The sequence below is a fragment of the Carcharhinus amblyrhynchos genome, chromosome 12 (assembly GCF_965287045.1).
Source record: "Carcharhinus amblyrhynchos chromosome 12, sCarAmb.v2.hapA, whole genome shotgun sequence".
In the NCBI taxonomy this organism is placed as follows: domain Eukaryota; kingdom Metazoa; phylum Chordata; class Chondrichthyes; order Carcharhiniformes; family Carcharhinidae; genus Carcharhinus; species Carcharhinus amblyrhynchos.
In genome coordinates this window covers 24705577-24723457 of record NC_137335.1, presented here as the reverse complement: position 1 = coordinate 24723457, position 17881 = coordinate 24705577, and the positions used below count along the sequence as shown (strand labels likewise).

General features: G+C 42.8%; 1 protein-coding gene and 1 long non-coding RNA gene across 3 annotated transcripts in view; one reads left to right on the top strand and one right to left on the bottom strand.

Annotated features, from left to right (window-relative positions):
• LOC145350857 (uncharacterized) overlaps positions 1-17881 on the top strand; it is a 150302-nt gene that overhangs the window by 55573 nt on the left and 76848 nt on the right. The gene's annotated exons all lie outside the window — the stretch shown is intronic.
• Positions 1-17881, bottom strand: part of plg (plasminogen) — a 126765-nt gene that overhangs the window by 60141 nt on the left and 48743 nt on the right. Inside the window, exons 7-9 of the mRNA XM_080200230.1 lie at positions 12943-13061; positions 7734-7896; positions 7355-7476 (exon numbers count right to left, since the gene is read on the bottom strand). Of these exons, the coding sequence (XP_080056356.1) occupies positions 7355-7476; positions 7734-7896; positions 12943-13061 (404 nt within the window). The remainder of the gene's footprint in view (positions 1-7354; positions 7477-7733; positions 7897-12942; positions 13062-17881) is intronic.

Sequence of the window (17881 nt, the reverse complement as noted above, 5' to 3'; positions counted from 1 at the left end):
TCTTTGGACTCTGAACTAGTTCCTACAGATTGGAGGGTAGCTAACTTAAGCCCACTATTCAAAAAGGGAGCTAGAGAGAAAACAGGGAACTATAGATTAGTGAGATTAACCTCAGTACTGGGGAAGTTGCTAGAATCAAGGATTTCATAACTCAGCATTAATAACTCAGCAGGTGGCACAATGGTTAGCACAGTGCCAGGGATTCGGATTTGATTCTTGGATGGGTCACTGTCTGTGCGGAGTCTGCCTGTTCACCGAAAGACGTGCATTGGCCATACTAAATTCTCCCTCAATGTACCTGAGCAGGCGCCGGAGTATGGCAAACAGTGGACTTTCACAGTAATTTCATTGTAGCGTTAATGTAAGCCTACTTGTGACGCTAATAAATAAAGTTTAAACTTGGAAGGCAGTGATATAATCAGACAAAGTCAGCATGGATTTATAAAAGGGAAATCATGCTTAACGAATATATTGGAATTCTTTGAAGATGTAAGTAGTAGAGTTGACCAAGGAGAACCAGTGGTTGTGATTTATTTAGACTTTCAGAAGGCTTTCAACAAGGTCTCACATAATAGACTACACTATAAAATTAAAGTACATAGAATTGCAGGTAATGTCTTGAGATGGATAGAAAGCTGGTTAGCAGATAGGAAGCAAAGAGCTGGCATAAATAGGTCTTTTTCTGATTGGCAGTCAGTGACTAGTGGGGTTCCGCAGGAATCTGTGCTAGGACCCAAACTGTAAGATAATACATTTAGTTTCCTCTTCCAAATCATTATATATTAATGATTTGGAAGAGGATCTAAATGTATTATCTCCAACTTTGCAGATGGTACAAAGTTGGGTGGGAGGATGAGCTGTGAGGAGGATGTGAGATGCTTCATTGCGATTTGGACAGGCTGTGTGTGTGGGCATATGTATGGCAGGTGCAGTATAATTTGGATAAATGTGAGGTTATCCACTCTGGTTGCAATCACAGGAAGACAGATTATTACTTGAGTGGTGGTAAATTGAGAGAGGTGGATACTCAGTGAGACCTTGGTGTCCTCATGCATCAGTCACTGAAAGTAAGTGTGCAGGTAAGCAGTCAGTAAAGAAGGCAAATGTATGTTGGCCTTCATAGTGAGAGGATTTGAATATAGGGATAGGGATGTTTTGCTGCAGATGTATAGGACATTGATAAGGCCACACCTGGAGTATTGTCATAGAAATCATAGAAACCCTACAGTACAGAAAGAGGCCATTCGGCCAATCGAGTCTGCACTGACCACAATCCCACCCAGGCTCTACCCGCATTTCCCCACATACTTTACCCACTAATCCCTCTAACCTATACATCTCAGGACACTAAGGGGCAATTATAGCATGGCCAATCAAACCTAACCTGCCCATCTTTGGACTGTGGGAGGAAACCCACGCAGACGCGAGGAGAATGTGCAAATTCCATACAGTGACCCAAGCTGGATATTGATCCCAGGCCCCTGGAGCTAGAAGCAGCAGTGCTAACCACTGTGCTACCATCCTGCCCACGGTAGCAGCTTTGGCGTCCTTATCTGTGTCCTTATCAGTGTGCAGTTTTGGTGTCCTTATCTGAGTAAGGGTGTCCTTGCTATAAAGAGAGTATAGCAAAATTTTAGCAGGCTGATTCCTGGGATGGCAGGTCTGTCATATAAGGAGAGACTATGTTATTTAGGATTATATTCACTGGAGTATAGAAGAGTGAGAGGGGATCTCATTAGAAACGTATAAAATTCTAACACGGTCAGACAGGGCAGATTTAGAAGGAATGTTCCCAGTGGTGGAGGAGGCCAGAACTAGGGGTCATAGTTTGAGGATAAGGGATAAACCTTTTAGAAGTGAGGTGTGGAGAAATTTCTTCACTCAGAGAGTGGTGAATGTGTGGAAATTACCATAGAATGTAGTTGACGCCAAAACGTTGTGTGATTTCAAGAAGAATTTAGATAAAGCTCTTGGGGCTAAAGTGATCAAGGGATATGGGGGGGATCAGAATATTGAGTTTGATGATCAGCCATGATCAAAATGAATGGCAGAACAGGCTCGAAGGATCAAATGACCTACTCCTGCTTCTAGTTTCTATGTTTCTAAAGGGATATTCAGAACTTAGTGACTTTACATCAAAGTCACTGCATTTCAAGAGTAACACATAGGAATTTAAAAATTGTGAAAGCAGATAAGAGTAAAGATAACAGCTGCATCATATACCACATTCCACCAATGAAGGCCAGTCACATGTTCACCAGAATTGGCATTCAAAGCAGGTGCAAGGGCATCCACTGATTGGTCATTATGCACATCAGGGATTGGAGCACAGAACTAGGTTGGATAACTCATCTCATTTACACCATCATCCCATGTGGATACTTGGTTTCCATGTTGGTCACCACAATGTGTGTGCTTGTGTGCTAGCGTCTTAGGGACAAGGCTGCATCACCCACTATGCAAGTAAGGCAGAAAAAAGTTACAGACCCTTACAGTTGCCATTGGTTTCATTTTCTGAGCTTCATTCTTTTGGACCATTAATCATTACTGTCTTCAATGTTTCATTTCAGAGAGAAGCACAATTTTATCCTGGCTCTGTGCTATATTGTCAGAGTCCTAATACAATGGAGGTGGTGAAGGTGGCAGAGATGAATCTAAGCCCAACTCCAGCAGATGACCTCACCATGGTCAAGGGGAGACAGATCATGAATAAGAGGGTCAGGAGGAAGGATCCAAACAATGGAGGCAATTCGCCAGATCTAGAACATTCCATAGAATAGTCTCTTATTTACAACTGAGTGAGAGATAATGCCAGGCATGTCAGTGCTTGTCCTGAGCTCTGGTTAATCAGATATGCCACATTCTTTGTGAAGACCTGATGTCGCATGGTGTTGGTGGCTATCTCCACCAGTGGCTTTGAAGATAACCGCTATGCTTGATTTATTTGTCTGTTGTTTCCAGTGATCAATAAGGAGATCTGAGTGAGTGACATCTCTCAGTCTGCAACAGATAGATGCACAAAATAGTCACCAATCCCTTCTGCAGGATGGCCCATCATTATGTCAGGTTTGCTCTGGATGAGGATAGTCAGGCTGAAAAATTCTCTGACCTCACCGCCATCTTAGGCTTCACAAGAGTGCAACGTGCAATAGATTGCACCCATGTGGCTATATGGGTTCCATGGCAGTAGTGCATGATATATATAAACCAAAAAGGCTACCATTCCATCACGTACAATTGGTGTATGACCCTCAGAAGAACCGAATACATGTTAGTGCTGGGTCCCCTCAGAGTTGCCATGATTCCAATATCCAGAGTTACACCCAAGTGCCTGAGATTTTAGAGTGGCCAATACATCTGCAGGGATGGCTGTTTGGGGATCAGAGCTATCCACTAAAATCCTGGCTGATGACACCAGTGAGTCACTCTTGAGTTGTTCTTGAGAGTGCTGCTCACCACTGCACACACTGCCTCATTGAACAGGCCATGGAACTTCTGAGGATGCTCTTCAGATGCTTGTACTGCTCAGGTGGCTCACTACAATACACTCCTGAAAGGGTTTTAAGCATTTTCTAGCTGTGTTGTTCCCTTCAACATCTGGCAATGCAAAGAGCTGATTTCTTTCCAGAGGGATTGAGAGCTTAATGGAGGAGGTCCAGAGGCCAGGAACCTCAGGAAGCTGCTGAGGGTCAGTATGAATGCAATGATTCTGTGGAGGAACTAAGATGCTGGAGATGTGCCTGTGACAGTTTAATTGCTGACAGGTTTCAGGAGGAGTAAAGGCAACTGAGGGTACATGGCCACATATCTCATAGCCCTCTTTCACCTCGCAGGAACGAGCCCAGTATTCACACTTGCACATTCTGACCTCTCTGCTGAGAGGCCACTGAGGAATGAGAACAATGTGAGAGAAGACTTGAAGTTTTCACTGCCATCTAATGATGCAAACAGTGCTGCCACTGAGGTAAAAGCCTAAGCATCTTCTTGTCCTGTGCATGTCTTGTGTTTTTCCACCATCATTGAGGAGACACAAATATCACTAGAAAATTGAGGCCAATGAGCTGTGTGCACTCAATGTTCTTCCTTGAGGAGGAAGGGTTAGAAGCGCATATGTAGAACCATAGAATCCCTACAGTGCAGAAGGAGGCCATTTTGCCCACCATGTCTGCATCGACTCTCTAAAAGAGCATCCAATGCAGGCCCACTCCATCCCTGTAACTCCATGCATTTACCATGGCTAATCCACCTAACCTGAACATCTTTGGACTGTGGGGGAAACAGGAGAATAGAGAATGGGAGGCACGGTAGCACAGTGGTTAGCACTGCTGCTTCACAGCTCCAGGAACCTGGGTTCGATTCCTGGCTTGGGTCACTGTCTGTGTGGAGGTTGCACATTCTCCTTGTGTCAGCGTGGGTTTCCTCTGGGTGCTCCAGTTTCCTCCCACAGTCCAAAGGTGTGTGGGTTAGGTTGATTGGCTGTGCGAAAATTGCCCCTTAGTGTCTTGAGATGCGTAAGTTAGAGGGATTAGTGGGTAAATATGTGGGGGTAGGGCTGGGTGGAATTGTGGACAGTGCCAAATGGCTTCTTTCTACACTGCAGGGTTTCTATAGAGGAAACCTATGCAGACACAGGGAGAACGTGCAAACTCCACAGTCACCTAGGCTCGTATTGCACCTGATACCTGGTGCTGTGAAGCAGCAGTGCTAACCACTGTGCCACTGTGCAGCGCCATCACACACTTCAAGTAAAGAATTAAACACCATCACACAAGGCTGCAGACGAGTTCAAGTGAGGACGCTGTATGAATATTAATCTCACTGACAGACATTATCCCTGAGGAGGAGGACAGATAAATCTCGACAAAAGAGGATTGCAAAGTACAAGTTCCACAATGTCTTTAGTTGACCAAAACATGAACATACCCATCAAATATATTCACAGTAGTAACACACTTATAGCTCTAAGGTGACAATGGGATTTCTTAATGTCTGGGTGCACCCTGATATTCACAGCAGAATCGGAGACAGCCTGTTGACTGCTGTATCCTGATGTCTGCGATGACTTTGGCAGATGGTCAAGATGTTTCCTCCTTCTGTCACCTATATCTTGATGGTGTCCACCAGGATTTGTAACCATATCACTAGAAATCTGTTAAGGCTTCACATGCCAGAGCCATGACATCAAATACAACGTAAACAAACTCCTCCTTTGCTCTAGCCTGCTGAGTGACTGCCATATCTCTGACTGGCGTTTTGCCACCTGTTCTTGCATTTCCTGCCTTTGACTGCTGCAGAGACTTGTCAGTGAGATGTTTTTCAGAAGATGAGCCTGCACAATGCCCTTCTTTAGCTGTGCCCCACCAAAGTATGTGTATCTGTGTTGATGGAGGGTGCAGGTGAGCACAGTGATGGTTCTCCCAATGCTTCGTCTTAATGTGTGGTCTGGGGCTCTGATTAATGGTGGGCTGCCTTATAGATCTTGATCTGCTGCTGTCTAGAAGATAGACAATACAGTTTCAGTTGATAAACATGAACAATATAAGACTGCACGTGACTAGCTGTGACTGTCAGGATGTGATAAGGTGATGGAGCTGAGAAATGTACTAAGTGGTGGGTCAGTCTGATCTCCTGTTCCTCATAGGAGTGATCCCTGTCCTCCCAGAGATCTCAGCAGCATCCTCCTGAAACTCGGTGAGAATGATGATGTTGGTTATTTCTTCCTAGGTATGCGTTCTTCCCTTCTGTTGTGTGCCCGCTTACCGTGTATGAAAATGTAAGGACGATATAATGAGAAGGATGGAGCAGAGATTGGGTAAGATGCATGTCCCCTGTGTGTATTTAGGTCTTTCTGGAAGGGCCAGAGAATGGAATGTGAGCAACATGAGAGATGCATTGGTGGTGATGTGAAAGTTGCTGTGAGACATTGGGTGGTGATATGTATCCTGCGCTAATGATTGTGTGAGATCACTGAAGAGATTGGCCCTTTGAGTACATGATGCCATGATGAGAGATTGACATTGGAGGGATCTGAAGGATGAAATACCCCTGGCTGAGTGATTGAGATCATTCATCCTCTTCCTGCATTGGATGGGATATTTGTTGTTGTTGCCAGCCATGTGGACCAGCTCTGCAATGGCCTTTTAGGCTAGAATGGTGAGGTTGGGGTGCTTCGTGAAGCCATCCCTGGGACACAGGACATGCCTGTATGCCTATACATCTTCGATCAAGGTCTTCAGGGCCTTCTGGCTGAAGAGGGATGCTGCCTTCTCGAGTTTAATGGCCATCTTCTAGTGGGTGGAAGACATCTGTAATGTCCTGAAGTTAGGTGGAGAGATGAGATGTGTGTGCTTGACTGCCATTTAAATATTGCGTCTGGACCTTTGACTCTGTCAGTGGGTAGACGAATTGATTCCCGTCCTGCCAGGTGATTGGTTTGATACTCGCCTGTGCATAATTAATGAGGTTCTAAGCACAGAATCTGGTGCAAGTTTCTGCCATTTCAAGCTGTGGGGTGAGTGGCATTGAAGCCACCCACCACTGCACTTAGTCTCATAAATGGAAATTGCCAACCATTGCATCTGATTCTGGGTACCACGTTTTGAAAGGCTGCGGAGATGATACAGAAGAGATTCACCAGAGTAGTACCAGAGGTGAGGGTGTGAAAAGGCTAGAGAAACTGGAATTGTTCTCCTTAAAGCAAAGAGGACAGGGGCCCCAGATTTTAATATAACTGACAAATATGTTAGGGGAGATACAAGGGGAATTTTATTTTCTTAGTGATTTTTAATAACCTGGAATGGAATGCCTGAAAAGATCAGTGGTAACTTTCAAACTGGAATACATCTGTACATGTAAAGGAAAAAATAGCAGGGCCACGGTGAAGACCAGGTAAGTGGTATAAGCACAACTGACTTAATGGCCTCTTTCTGTGCTGTATGATTTTACACTGCTATATTTGAACAAGTGACACCAGAACCTCAGCCACAAGACTAGTCTAAGACATGTGAGTTACGCAGATACTAAAGACATCCAAAAGAGTGGGCAGATTGAAGGGATGATACAGACATTAGTGAGAAGAATGTGTCTCAGCCACAAAGAGATTGAGTGAGACAGAGAACAGTACACAAAGTTGGAATCAGAAAGGTGAGGCAATTACAGAAACAGAGTTAAGTCAATTTTTTGTCTTTATTAGTCTTCTGGAGATCAGCCAAATGCTGTAGTGCTTCTGTTACGAAAAAATTACAACACATCTGACTCAATGAGTACTGCTAGTAACAAAAATAAAGCAATTGACAAAGCAGCAAACAGCTTAGTGGAGATTTACTATCAGTAAAAGGAGCTATGAAATTCTCACCTGGAGGCGCAAGGCCACACTTTGGTACTTTGCAATATTCCCATCTTGATTCTGGGTCAGTGGTGTAACACCAGGGCTCCTTTTCATTATCTGGATTCCTGCAGAAATTATTCTTGAGTCCTCTAAAAAAAGAGCAGTTTGGGGTGTTGATCAGAAATAAATGTTACATTGTTTTCAGTGTGTGACTAGCTTCATCTCATGAATAGAAGATGTGGAAGTATGGACACTGAATCCTATTTGGAACTGGCATAATTCGATGTAACTTTGAACAAATCTGCAATCATACCCAAACAGCCTATAGGAGTGAATTAAGTCACTCTCCCTCATTACGGACAGCAATGGAAACCAGTTCATGCAAGGGCTATTGACATTTACTTACTTGCAAGGATAGTTGTCCGGAGTTCTTGAGTGCAGGTGCGGATCCTGAGCGTCCCATCTTTGACAGATTCTACCAGAAATGGTTGTTGATAGAGTTCCACGATATGCCCCGCCTTTGCCTGTGTAACACTCTGTCTCTTCTTCAATAGCAGGGGGCTCCTCAGCTTCAACAGACGCAGAAAAAACAAGTGTCAAGTCTATTATTGAGGGTTTTCTATTAGTATTTGTGTAACAAGAATGAAACATGGATAAACCTGTTCACATTTTTCTGAAGGATGGGATAGAACATGAGAAGTGAGGGAGTGAGAACAGAAATGTACTTAGTTTTACCTTCCAATGCCTTGTTCAGGCATTTTTCTGAGACAAGCTCAGACAATGTAGAAAAGTTGCTTGCCCACAGTGTGTGGGGGGACGTGAGGAGCTAAAAGCTCTTAATTTAAACTTGCAGTGATCTTATGACTAGCTTTTTTTTCTACTGCTAATGCCAACTTATCAAATTTAGATTGTTAGAAAGGAAAAGCAAGGGTTCAAGGATAGAGTCACAGAGATTTACAGCATGGAAGCAGGCCCTTCAGCCCAACTTGCCCATGCTGCCCTTTTCTTTAAACCCCTGGCTAGTCCCAATTGCATTTGGCTCATATCCTTTATACCCATCTTACCCATGTAATTGTCTAAACATTTTTGAAAAGACAAAATTGTACCCGCAATGTTGCTGCAGGTTACCCACCTGCCGTGCTGTTATGGGGGAAGGAGGGCTTCTATTCCCCCACTCAGATTTAGCATTGGAAAATCGTTCCACATCTTCCAAGGAGCAAAGTAATTATGTGAGGAGGAGTTACCTTTGGGCTGTTGACTACATTGATGATGGCCACAGAGCAAGTCACGCACCTGTCCTTTTGGTCACACTAATGCACACTCTATCAAAGCTTGTATAACAGGAAGATGGCTGAAGCTAGAAGAGCTTCATAAAGGGTAATATCAACTGGAATAGTGTCATTCGGTAGAGCAATAACTTGTGCAAATAGGATCATTGTTTGATAAAGCAAAAGTCTTTGAAAGTGCTTTCAAATTAGTCTTGCTCCGTTATTTTTTACTCATTGCCCTGCAAATATTTTCCCTCCAATTTATCAAGTTAGATTTTGAAAGTTACTGTTGAATCTGCTTCCATCACCTTTTCAGACAGTGCATTCTGGATAATAACAACACACCACTAAAATAAAATTCTCATCCTCTTATCATTAGTTCATTTGTCCATTATCTAAATCTGTGTCCTCCAGCTCTCAATGCTCTGCCATGGAGACAATTTATTTTCTTTAGTCTTTCAAAATCTTACATTATTTTAAACACTTATCAAACATCCCGACTTGTCTTGTTTCGCCACATAGCTGATGTCTCTCATCGCCGGTACAATTTGGTGAATGTAAGCCTTTGACAACTAATGCTAAAGTGTGGTCCAGCATTGGACAAAGTACACCAGTTGACATTTAACCAGCGCTTCATGAATCTTTGGTGTAACTTCCATTATTTGTACCTCAAGCCTCTGCTTTTAATGTTCAGAATACTGTTGAGACTGGTATGAATGCAGACACAGTCAAGTCCACAGCACTGTAGATGGATTAGCTGTACAGAGAGCAAATTGAAGGTTGGGAATGGAATTGTAATGAGGGAGTATGTGGTTAGGTAAGTGGTGGGGGTTTTGTGAAACAAGTATGATTCTAAGATGGTTTGTCATTTCCCTGCACCAGGGACAAGGATGTCACTGAGCAGCTAGAGAAGATGGTGATATAGTGGTATTGTCACTGGATGAGTAATCCAGAGACCAGGCTAATGGGTTCAAATCCCACCAAAGCAGCTGGTGAAATTTAAATTCAATTAATAAAAGCTGAAATTGAATAGTCTCAGTAATAGTGACTATGAAACTAGTATTTTGTTGTCATTAAAAACTCACCTGGTTCACGAATGTGCTCATTCTCAAATCTGTCCTCCTTGCCTGCTCTGGTCTATATTGACTCCAGATCCAAAGCAATGTGGTTGACTTTTAACTACTCTCTAAAGTGGCCTACTAAGCCACTCGTTCAAGGGCAGTTGGGGAGGGGCAGTAACTGCAAGCAATGCCCACATGTCATCAAAGAATTTTTAAAAAGCTGCAGAATGTTGTGACCAGCGATGTGCCTCAGGGATCAATGCTGGGTCCACTGTTATTTGTCATTAATATTAATGATTTGGATGAGAATATAGGAGGCATGGTTAGTAAGTTTGCAGATGACACCAAGATTGGTGGCATAGTGGACAGTGAAGAAAGTTATCTCCGATTGCAACAGGATCTTAATTAATTGGGCCAATGGACTGACGAATGGCAGATGGAGTTTAATTTAGACTAATATGAAATGATGCATTTTGGTAGATTGAACCAGGGCAGGACTTACTCAGTTAATGGTAGGGCACTGGGGAGAGTTACAGAACAAAGAGATCTAGGGGTACATGTTCATAGCTCCTTGAAAGTGGAGTCACGGGTGGACAGAGTGGTGAAGAAGGCATTCGACATACTTGGTTTCAGTGGTCAGAACATTGAATACAGCAGTTGGGACGTCTTGTTGAAGTTGTACAAGACATTGGTAAAGCCAGACTTAGAATACTGTGTGCAGTTCTGGTCACCCTATTATAGAAAGGATATTATTTAAACTAGAAAGAGTACAGAAAAGATTTACTAGGATGCTATCGGGACTTGGTAGTTTGGGTTATAAGGAAAGCCTGGATAGACTGGGACTTTTTTCCCTGGAGGGTAGGAGGCTGAGGAGTGATCTTATGGAGGTCTATAAAATAATGAGGTGCAGAGATCTGCTAGATAGTCAATATCCTTTCCCAAAGGTAGGAGAGTCTAAAACGAGAGGGCCAATGTTTATGGTGAGAGGGGAGAGATACAAAAGTGTCCAGAGGGGCAATTTTTTCACACAGAGGGTGGTGAGTGTCTGGAACAAGCTGCCAGAGGTAGTAGTAGAGGTGGGTACAATGTTGTCTTTTAAAAAGCATTTAAATACATGGATAAATGGCTGGAGAGGGATATGGGCCAAATGTGGGGAATTGGGATTAGCTTAGGGGTTTAAACAAAAGGGCAGCATGGACAAGTTGGGCTTAAGGGCCTATTTCCATGCTGTAAATCTCTATGACTCTCTAATGTTCTGTGGTGGGATTGTGAAGAGCCATCATGGATCATGACCTCTGGCTCTTGACGCTTTCACCACAGAACGCTCCGGGGGGGGGCATGACATACCATCCTAGAATCATATTTGTGTCATTGAGTGCAGACTTAATGGGCTAAATAGCCTCCTGCTGCACTGTAGGGATTCTGTGATTCTAAGTGAAAGCCAAAATATCGCAGATGCGGAGATCTGAAATAAAAACAAAAAGTGCTAGAAAAAACTCATATGGTCTAATAGCATCTGTTAATGTTTGGAGACCAAAATTACTTTGTTTTCAGAACTGAAGAGAGAGTGTGATGAGTTTTTCCTGACAAAATGGGAGGGGCAGGCAGAGCAAAAATAAAGTCAGGGGAGTCGGTTAAAAGGCAGAGGAGAAAAAAAAGACACAAAATGTTATGGAGGCAGGGGAAGTGGTAATTCATGGGATGTGGGCATTAGTTCAGCCAGTATTTATTGTCACCCCAAATTGCCCTCACTAAGGTGTTGGTGAGCTGCTGTCTTGAAGTGCTGTAAATAATGTGATGTAGGTGCACTTACAGTGCTGTTAAGAAGGAAGTTACAGGATTTTGACCCAGCAACAGTGAAAAAAAAGTAATGTAGTCAGGATTATATGTGGCTTGGAGGAGACCTGCCAGTTTGTGATGTTCCTATGCGCTTGTTGCCCTTGTCCTTCTAGATGCCAGTGGTATTGGGTTTAGAAGATGATGCCTAAGGAGCCCTGGTGAGGCCCACAGTGCATCTTTAGATGGTATACACTGCCACCATCTTGATAACTTGTACATACATTGCATAAAGACTTGGGGGAGATGCAATATATAGGATTGGCATGTAGAGTTAATGTGGGATTGAGTACTGTACCACCAGCACAGTGATGTAATAGAAGACATGACTCACACCTAAGCGTCATCCCAGTGTTGGATAGAGCTTGTGTAGAAATAAGATCCTAGGCGACAGCTCCTAACTTGGATCTTTACTGTACTTAGTTAAAAATTTCAGTTAATAAATACTTACTATTGAACTACCTAAGACTATGAATACCTTAACAACACCTACTGAAATATACCAAACACCTTACAGCGGTGATCAATAGTGAAATGACAGTATTCGCTGCTGATTTCAGCAATCATTTCATTTTTGCCAATGTTAATTTGAACCTGGCAGAAGTCAAAGGAATCTTCAAGCACTCAGCAACAGTGATGGCATTAAGTAGGATAAACAGACAGTCACATTGAAGAAATCACCACTGATAGGATTTAGAAATCTTCAATATTGGTCACATTTGGTTTCTAATGCAACATGCTGTGAAGAAAATGTCTTACAAATGTAATTGCCACTTGATTATCATTTGTTTTAGAATATCATATTAGTAATAAGAAAACAACAAAAGAACTGCAGATGCTTGAAACCTCAGACAAAGACAGAATTTGATTTAATTTAAGAGAGCAGGTAGTGTCTAAGTATAGGGCAGAGGAGTCAATGGCTGTGATATTGACTAGGGCAGCGTTTCAGAGCAAAGAATTATGGTCAGGAGTTTTAATCATGTGATGTGTATGGTTCTTTTTGCTGCAGATTCTTTGCAACTATCTTGTATTTTTCCAAATACTACCATAGAATCCTTCATGTTCACCTCTGTGGGCCAAGGTTTAACATCTCATCTTACAAATGGCACCTTCAATAGTGTAGCACATTCTTCAACTTTGCCATGACTGTAAAGCAGAAAGTCAACAGAAGTGGAGTTTCACTCATCAGACTGGCTTGGATCAAATAACTAAGTTGAAATCTGCAGCAAAAAAAACCATGCACATCACATGATTAAAACTCCTGACCATATTTCCTTTTTGCTCTGAAATGCTGCCCTAGCCAATATCACAGCCATTGACTCCTCTGCCCTATAGTCAGACACTACCTGCTCTCTTAAATCAAATTAAATCAAATTCTGTTTTTGCCTGAAAAGTGAAATGGCAGTGCACTAATCCATTGTATAATCCACACCCTAAACAGAAAACTTACTACAACGTGAAATATTGCAGAATGCCCATCGTTTGTCCTGGTCAGTTGTGAAACACCAAGGCCGGGGTTCTCCATCTGGATTCCGACAGTAGTTATTCTCAAGATATTTATCTGGAAAACTGAAAGACCTTATTATTACTTCTGGCAAAAAAAACTTTGATATTGAATATTGATGTGTCTGTGAGACTTGCACAGTGTGATCAAATAAATAAACTTTAAAAAATAAACTTTAAAAAATGCTATTTACAGAAACATGTCCATTTTCAAGTGCAGCACAGGGACAACAACCACAACTTGGATTTTACACAGAGCTCTTAACATAATAAAATGTCCCAAAGTGCTTCACAAGTGTTATCAGAAAAGAATTGATACTGAGCCACAAGAAGATGCAGTATTGGGACATGTAACCAAAAACTTGTTCAAAATAGTAGGATTTGCAGAGCATCTTAAAGAAGGACAGAAAGATCAAGAGGCGGAGCAGTTCAGTTGGGAATTGTAGATCTTGGAGCCCAAAGGCATGGCTGCCAATGAAAGATGAAAATAAGGGTTGTACAAGAGATCAGAATTAGAGGAAGGCAGAGATTTTGGACAGCTGGAGGAGGGAACAGAGAAAGTGAGTGTTGAAATCATGGCAGGATTTGATTGCAAGGATGAGAATTTTAAAAAGGTTATTGTGCAGTGAAACAGTATTGATACATTTAGTGTAAGACACTGTCCAGCATCTGTGTATACAAGCAAAATGGGCAGGGTTGCAATTGCTTTTGAGTAAAAACCTTATACAATAGTATTTCTAATGATTACAAACCAATTGAATAAGCATTCCTTATTTTCAAGAGTGTATATTGTTCTTTGACCTAATAGTAGTACGGTAAGGAGTACTGTAAGGCAGGATTTTTCAACTCTGAAAATGGTGGATATCATGGCAGGCAAGAAAATTTAGAGAGCCATTAACTATCACTGGCTGTTCAAATTTTCCTGTCCCACCCTCAATGATGCTTGCTGGGGGTGGAGCCAAAAAAGCCAGCTGTGATTTCTTTAAAATATCTATGGAAGCTATAATCAGTTTTAAGAATCTTTGAAAAGGACTTTTTAAGAGTAATTATTGTAGAGTAATTTGTAAAGGGATTAATTGTAATTTTCTTGGATGATGAGAAATACTGATCCTTGTGACCTAAGGACCATTGACCTTGAAGCATTTAGACCAAACGTTGTGTGACTGGCAGACACAAAGGGGAGCTGGAAGCAAAAAGTAATCAATGCGCAGATGGGGGCACAAAGAATTGCTGCAGCAGGACATAGTTATCAAACTGGTAATGTTGCATTCATAAAGGTCCATTTTCTGTTTGGCAAAAGTAAAGTAGAATTCCAGATGCTCCTGGGGAAGAGATGTATGGCTGAATTAAAAGGGATGGTATCCTAAAAATGTTTGTTGAGAGAAATGATCTGACACTTAGTGACTTGGGACAGCTGGAGCTGAGCACGTGGGAATTAACATTATATCAGGAATCAAGAAGGATGGGATTTTAAAAGAATCAGCTAGGTATCTGGGGCTTGAGGAAGAAAAGAATAGTTCCTTTAGTGATCAAATACACTAGCCACTACACTGGCCAGAATTAATAAAGAGAAAAGGTAAGAAAAATTGGCTTAGAGAAAGAGAAACTAGTAAGAGAGTAAAGAGATAAGGAAAGAGAAAGATGAAAAACTTGAAAGTGGAGCATGTGTTCCAAGTATGCAAACCTGAGTTGATGAGAAATGAGACTGACTTAGTGAACTCCTCTTCATATTAATTTGGTGAAAAAAAATCCACTTAGCATCTAAATTCAGTGAGGAAGTAGTAGAGGTACTATGTACTATGTGTCCTTTGAGAAAATTGCCATGAATCAAAATTGACCAAAAGAGTGGGATATGGCCCTACAAAATGTTTTGATCAGGAAAGCATTGGAGGTGTACACATCTCTTTCAGCAGAGCAGCCATGCAATTATGAGCAAGTAAAGACTTCTATACTGAGTGCTTATGAGTTGGTGCCTGAGGCCTAAATTTAGCATTTTGAGAAAGAGAATGGGTCAGACCTATGTAGAATTTACCAGGGGAATGGAAATAGAGTTTGATCAGTGGTGTAGGTTAATAAAGGTGAAACAGTAACTTGATAACCTAAGGGAAGTAATGTTGCTGGAGGAATTCAAAAACAGGGTTTAAGGGCTCACGTGAAAGACCACAACCTTCATAAAATGAACGAAGGCTAATAAATGGCAGATGTTTATGAGTTAACTCATAAGATGATTAGTAACAGACCCAACTTTGGAATCTTTCAGGGACAGTGGAATGAGAGGACAGTTAATAAGAAGAGGAAGTCATGACCTGCTAGATGCTGCACTTTAGGGAAAGTGTGAAGGCAGCGGAGTAATTACGGAAAAGATTCATGAGATCATTACAGGGATGAGGATCTTCTGTTATTATGTTAGATTGAAGAAGTTAGGACATTTTTTCCTTGGAGAAGAGAGGGCTGAGAGGAGCTTTGTTAGAGATAATCAAAATCATGATGGTCTGGACGGAGTAAATAGGGAGAAACATTTCCACTTGTGAAAGAATCAAAAATGAAAGGATGCAGATTTAAAGTGGTTGGTAAAAGAAGCAGAGGTGACCTGAGGAAAATCTTGCTCAAGTTACGAATGGTTATGGTCTGGAATATATTGCCTGAGACTGTGATGGAGACAGGTTCATTTGAAACATTTAGAGGTGGATTAAACAATAATTTAAAAAGGAAGAGTGTGTAAACTTACATAGAGAAGGTGGGAATTCAGAGAGCCAGTACAAACATAGTAGGTGGAATTTTACCATTGAAACAGGTGCAAAAATGTGGGAAGGTCGAGCATGAGGCGATTAGTGCATCCCCCCCCTCCCCGTTTTTGTGCCAGTGCCCATTTTGTCAAGGGAAAAAAATCAGCATGATCGGGAGCTTTCCCAAAATGGGCATGACATCAATTTAAATATTTTTGCATTCATCTCAATGCAATTAGCAAGCTGCATGCCCCAAGTTATCAGTGCACCTGCCTTTATCGCCTTGTTCATGCAACCCAGATTGATCTGTGAAACACCTCCTCTTTAAAAGTCAACTTCTGGCACTCCATTAGTGAGGGTTAGTGAGGAGTTTAGTACCTACCGTCGGAAGGCTCCGTGCTGCTCACAGGTGGTCTTTTTGTTGCGGCCATGTTGCGTTTCAGTTGGGAGTGGTTTGTGAGTGTGTGAGGGGAGAGTGGGGGTGATTACTGATCATGTGTCTGTCTGATTTTCAGCACAGACTGGATCTCAGCACTGACCTTGGGTCTTGGGGATGCTGCTGGGTCCTAGTGCACTATTAAAGGTGGGGGTTATGCAGGAAATCTTTATGCCACTGGGCCCTTCCAGACCCCCAGTGGAGAGTTATGTGGCATTTCACAGTCAGCCATCCAGAACTGTGTGAAGAGGTCTCAGATGTCCTGTTACCCTGGGCTGGCAAGTATCTTAAACTGCATCAGAACCAGCAGAAAGACCAGGCTGCAGAATTTGCGGCCATCGCAGGGATAACAAATGGCAGGGGGCTCTAGACTGCACCCACTTTGTCCTCGAGGGCATGCTTCAGAATCCATGACAGTTCATGAATAGAAATATGTAATTGGTGTATAACCATAAGATGAATATCATGCACGTCTGTGCCAGACACCCCGGCAGCATACATGATAGCTTCATATTGAGGAGTTCAGATATCCTGGAGATCTTTGTGGAAGAGCCCAGGGTGCAGGGATGGCTTGTGAGGGACATGGGGTACCCGCTTCGGACTCAGCTGATGACGCCTGTGTGAAAGCCTGAGACTGATGTGGAGACCTGGTAGAATGAGGCCCACAATGCCACATGTTCACCAGCGGAGTCGTGCATAGGCCTCTTCAAAATGTGGTTCAGATGCCTGGACCGCTCTGGCAGGGTCCTCAAATATAGCCCCCGATATTGTTCCACATTGAGGTGGTGTGCTTTGCCCTTCACAGCCTAGCGTAGCAGCAAGTAGACCTTTTGGAGGAGGAGGACGTGGAGGCCAACCAGCCACCTGAGGAGAAGGCCACCATAGGAGGAGGAGGAGGAGGAGGACAATGCCGAGCAACACCACTCAGGCGCTGGAGGGCAGGCAGCAAGAATGAAGTATGCGAGAGTGGCTAGGGAGGCTGTGGTCACCAGGTGGTTCACTAACTAGGAGCATGTGTCTGTGCACGTGTTCCATTCCCCTCCCGCAAAGTCCTCTACCTGCTGCAACATCGTCACATCAGAGGGGTGGGCCTGGATACACCATGTTAGCGAGTTTCTTTGACAGGCAGGAAGATGATGACAACTTGCTAAGCATCATTATGATGATGCTGTGTTGCAATCTAGTCTGACTCCTACCTGAGCTTCACATGCAGGCTGGCACCTGTCCTACATTTGTGTAGTGGGTAAGGGATCTGAAACCCTCATACAGGGCCCTGGGATGTGTGGGGTAGGGGAAAGGAGGGAATCTCTCATGGATTCTGGGGAACCGATGTCTTCATTTTCTCAATGACACGCCACTAAGGGCCTGTCCCACGGACATCAACATGAAGAATCCCTCTGGTGACGGTCACAGTAAGAGGATTCCTATTAAAGGCAAATCTGTCACAAATTTGCCACAGGTAGGTGGTGAAAATACATTTATTGCTGACAATAAAAGTGTTTAAATAAGTGCTAACGTTAAAAACGTGTTAACTGGAAACTTTCAAGTGGCTTAAATATCTACCTAACTAGTGCAACTACAACTTATTAACCTTATGTGGCCTACCACCACATCTTGGTGTCTCCCTAGAATGTACATCGGAGGTGGAGAGCTGCCTATTATGCCTGTGGCCTATGATGCTCTTGGGGGGCATCCCCTGGAGGGCCTAGACGTTGAGGGCCCTG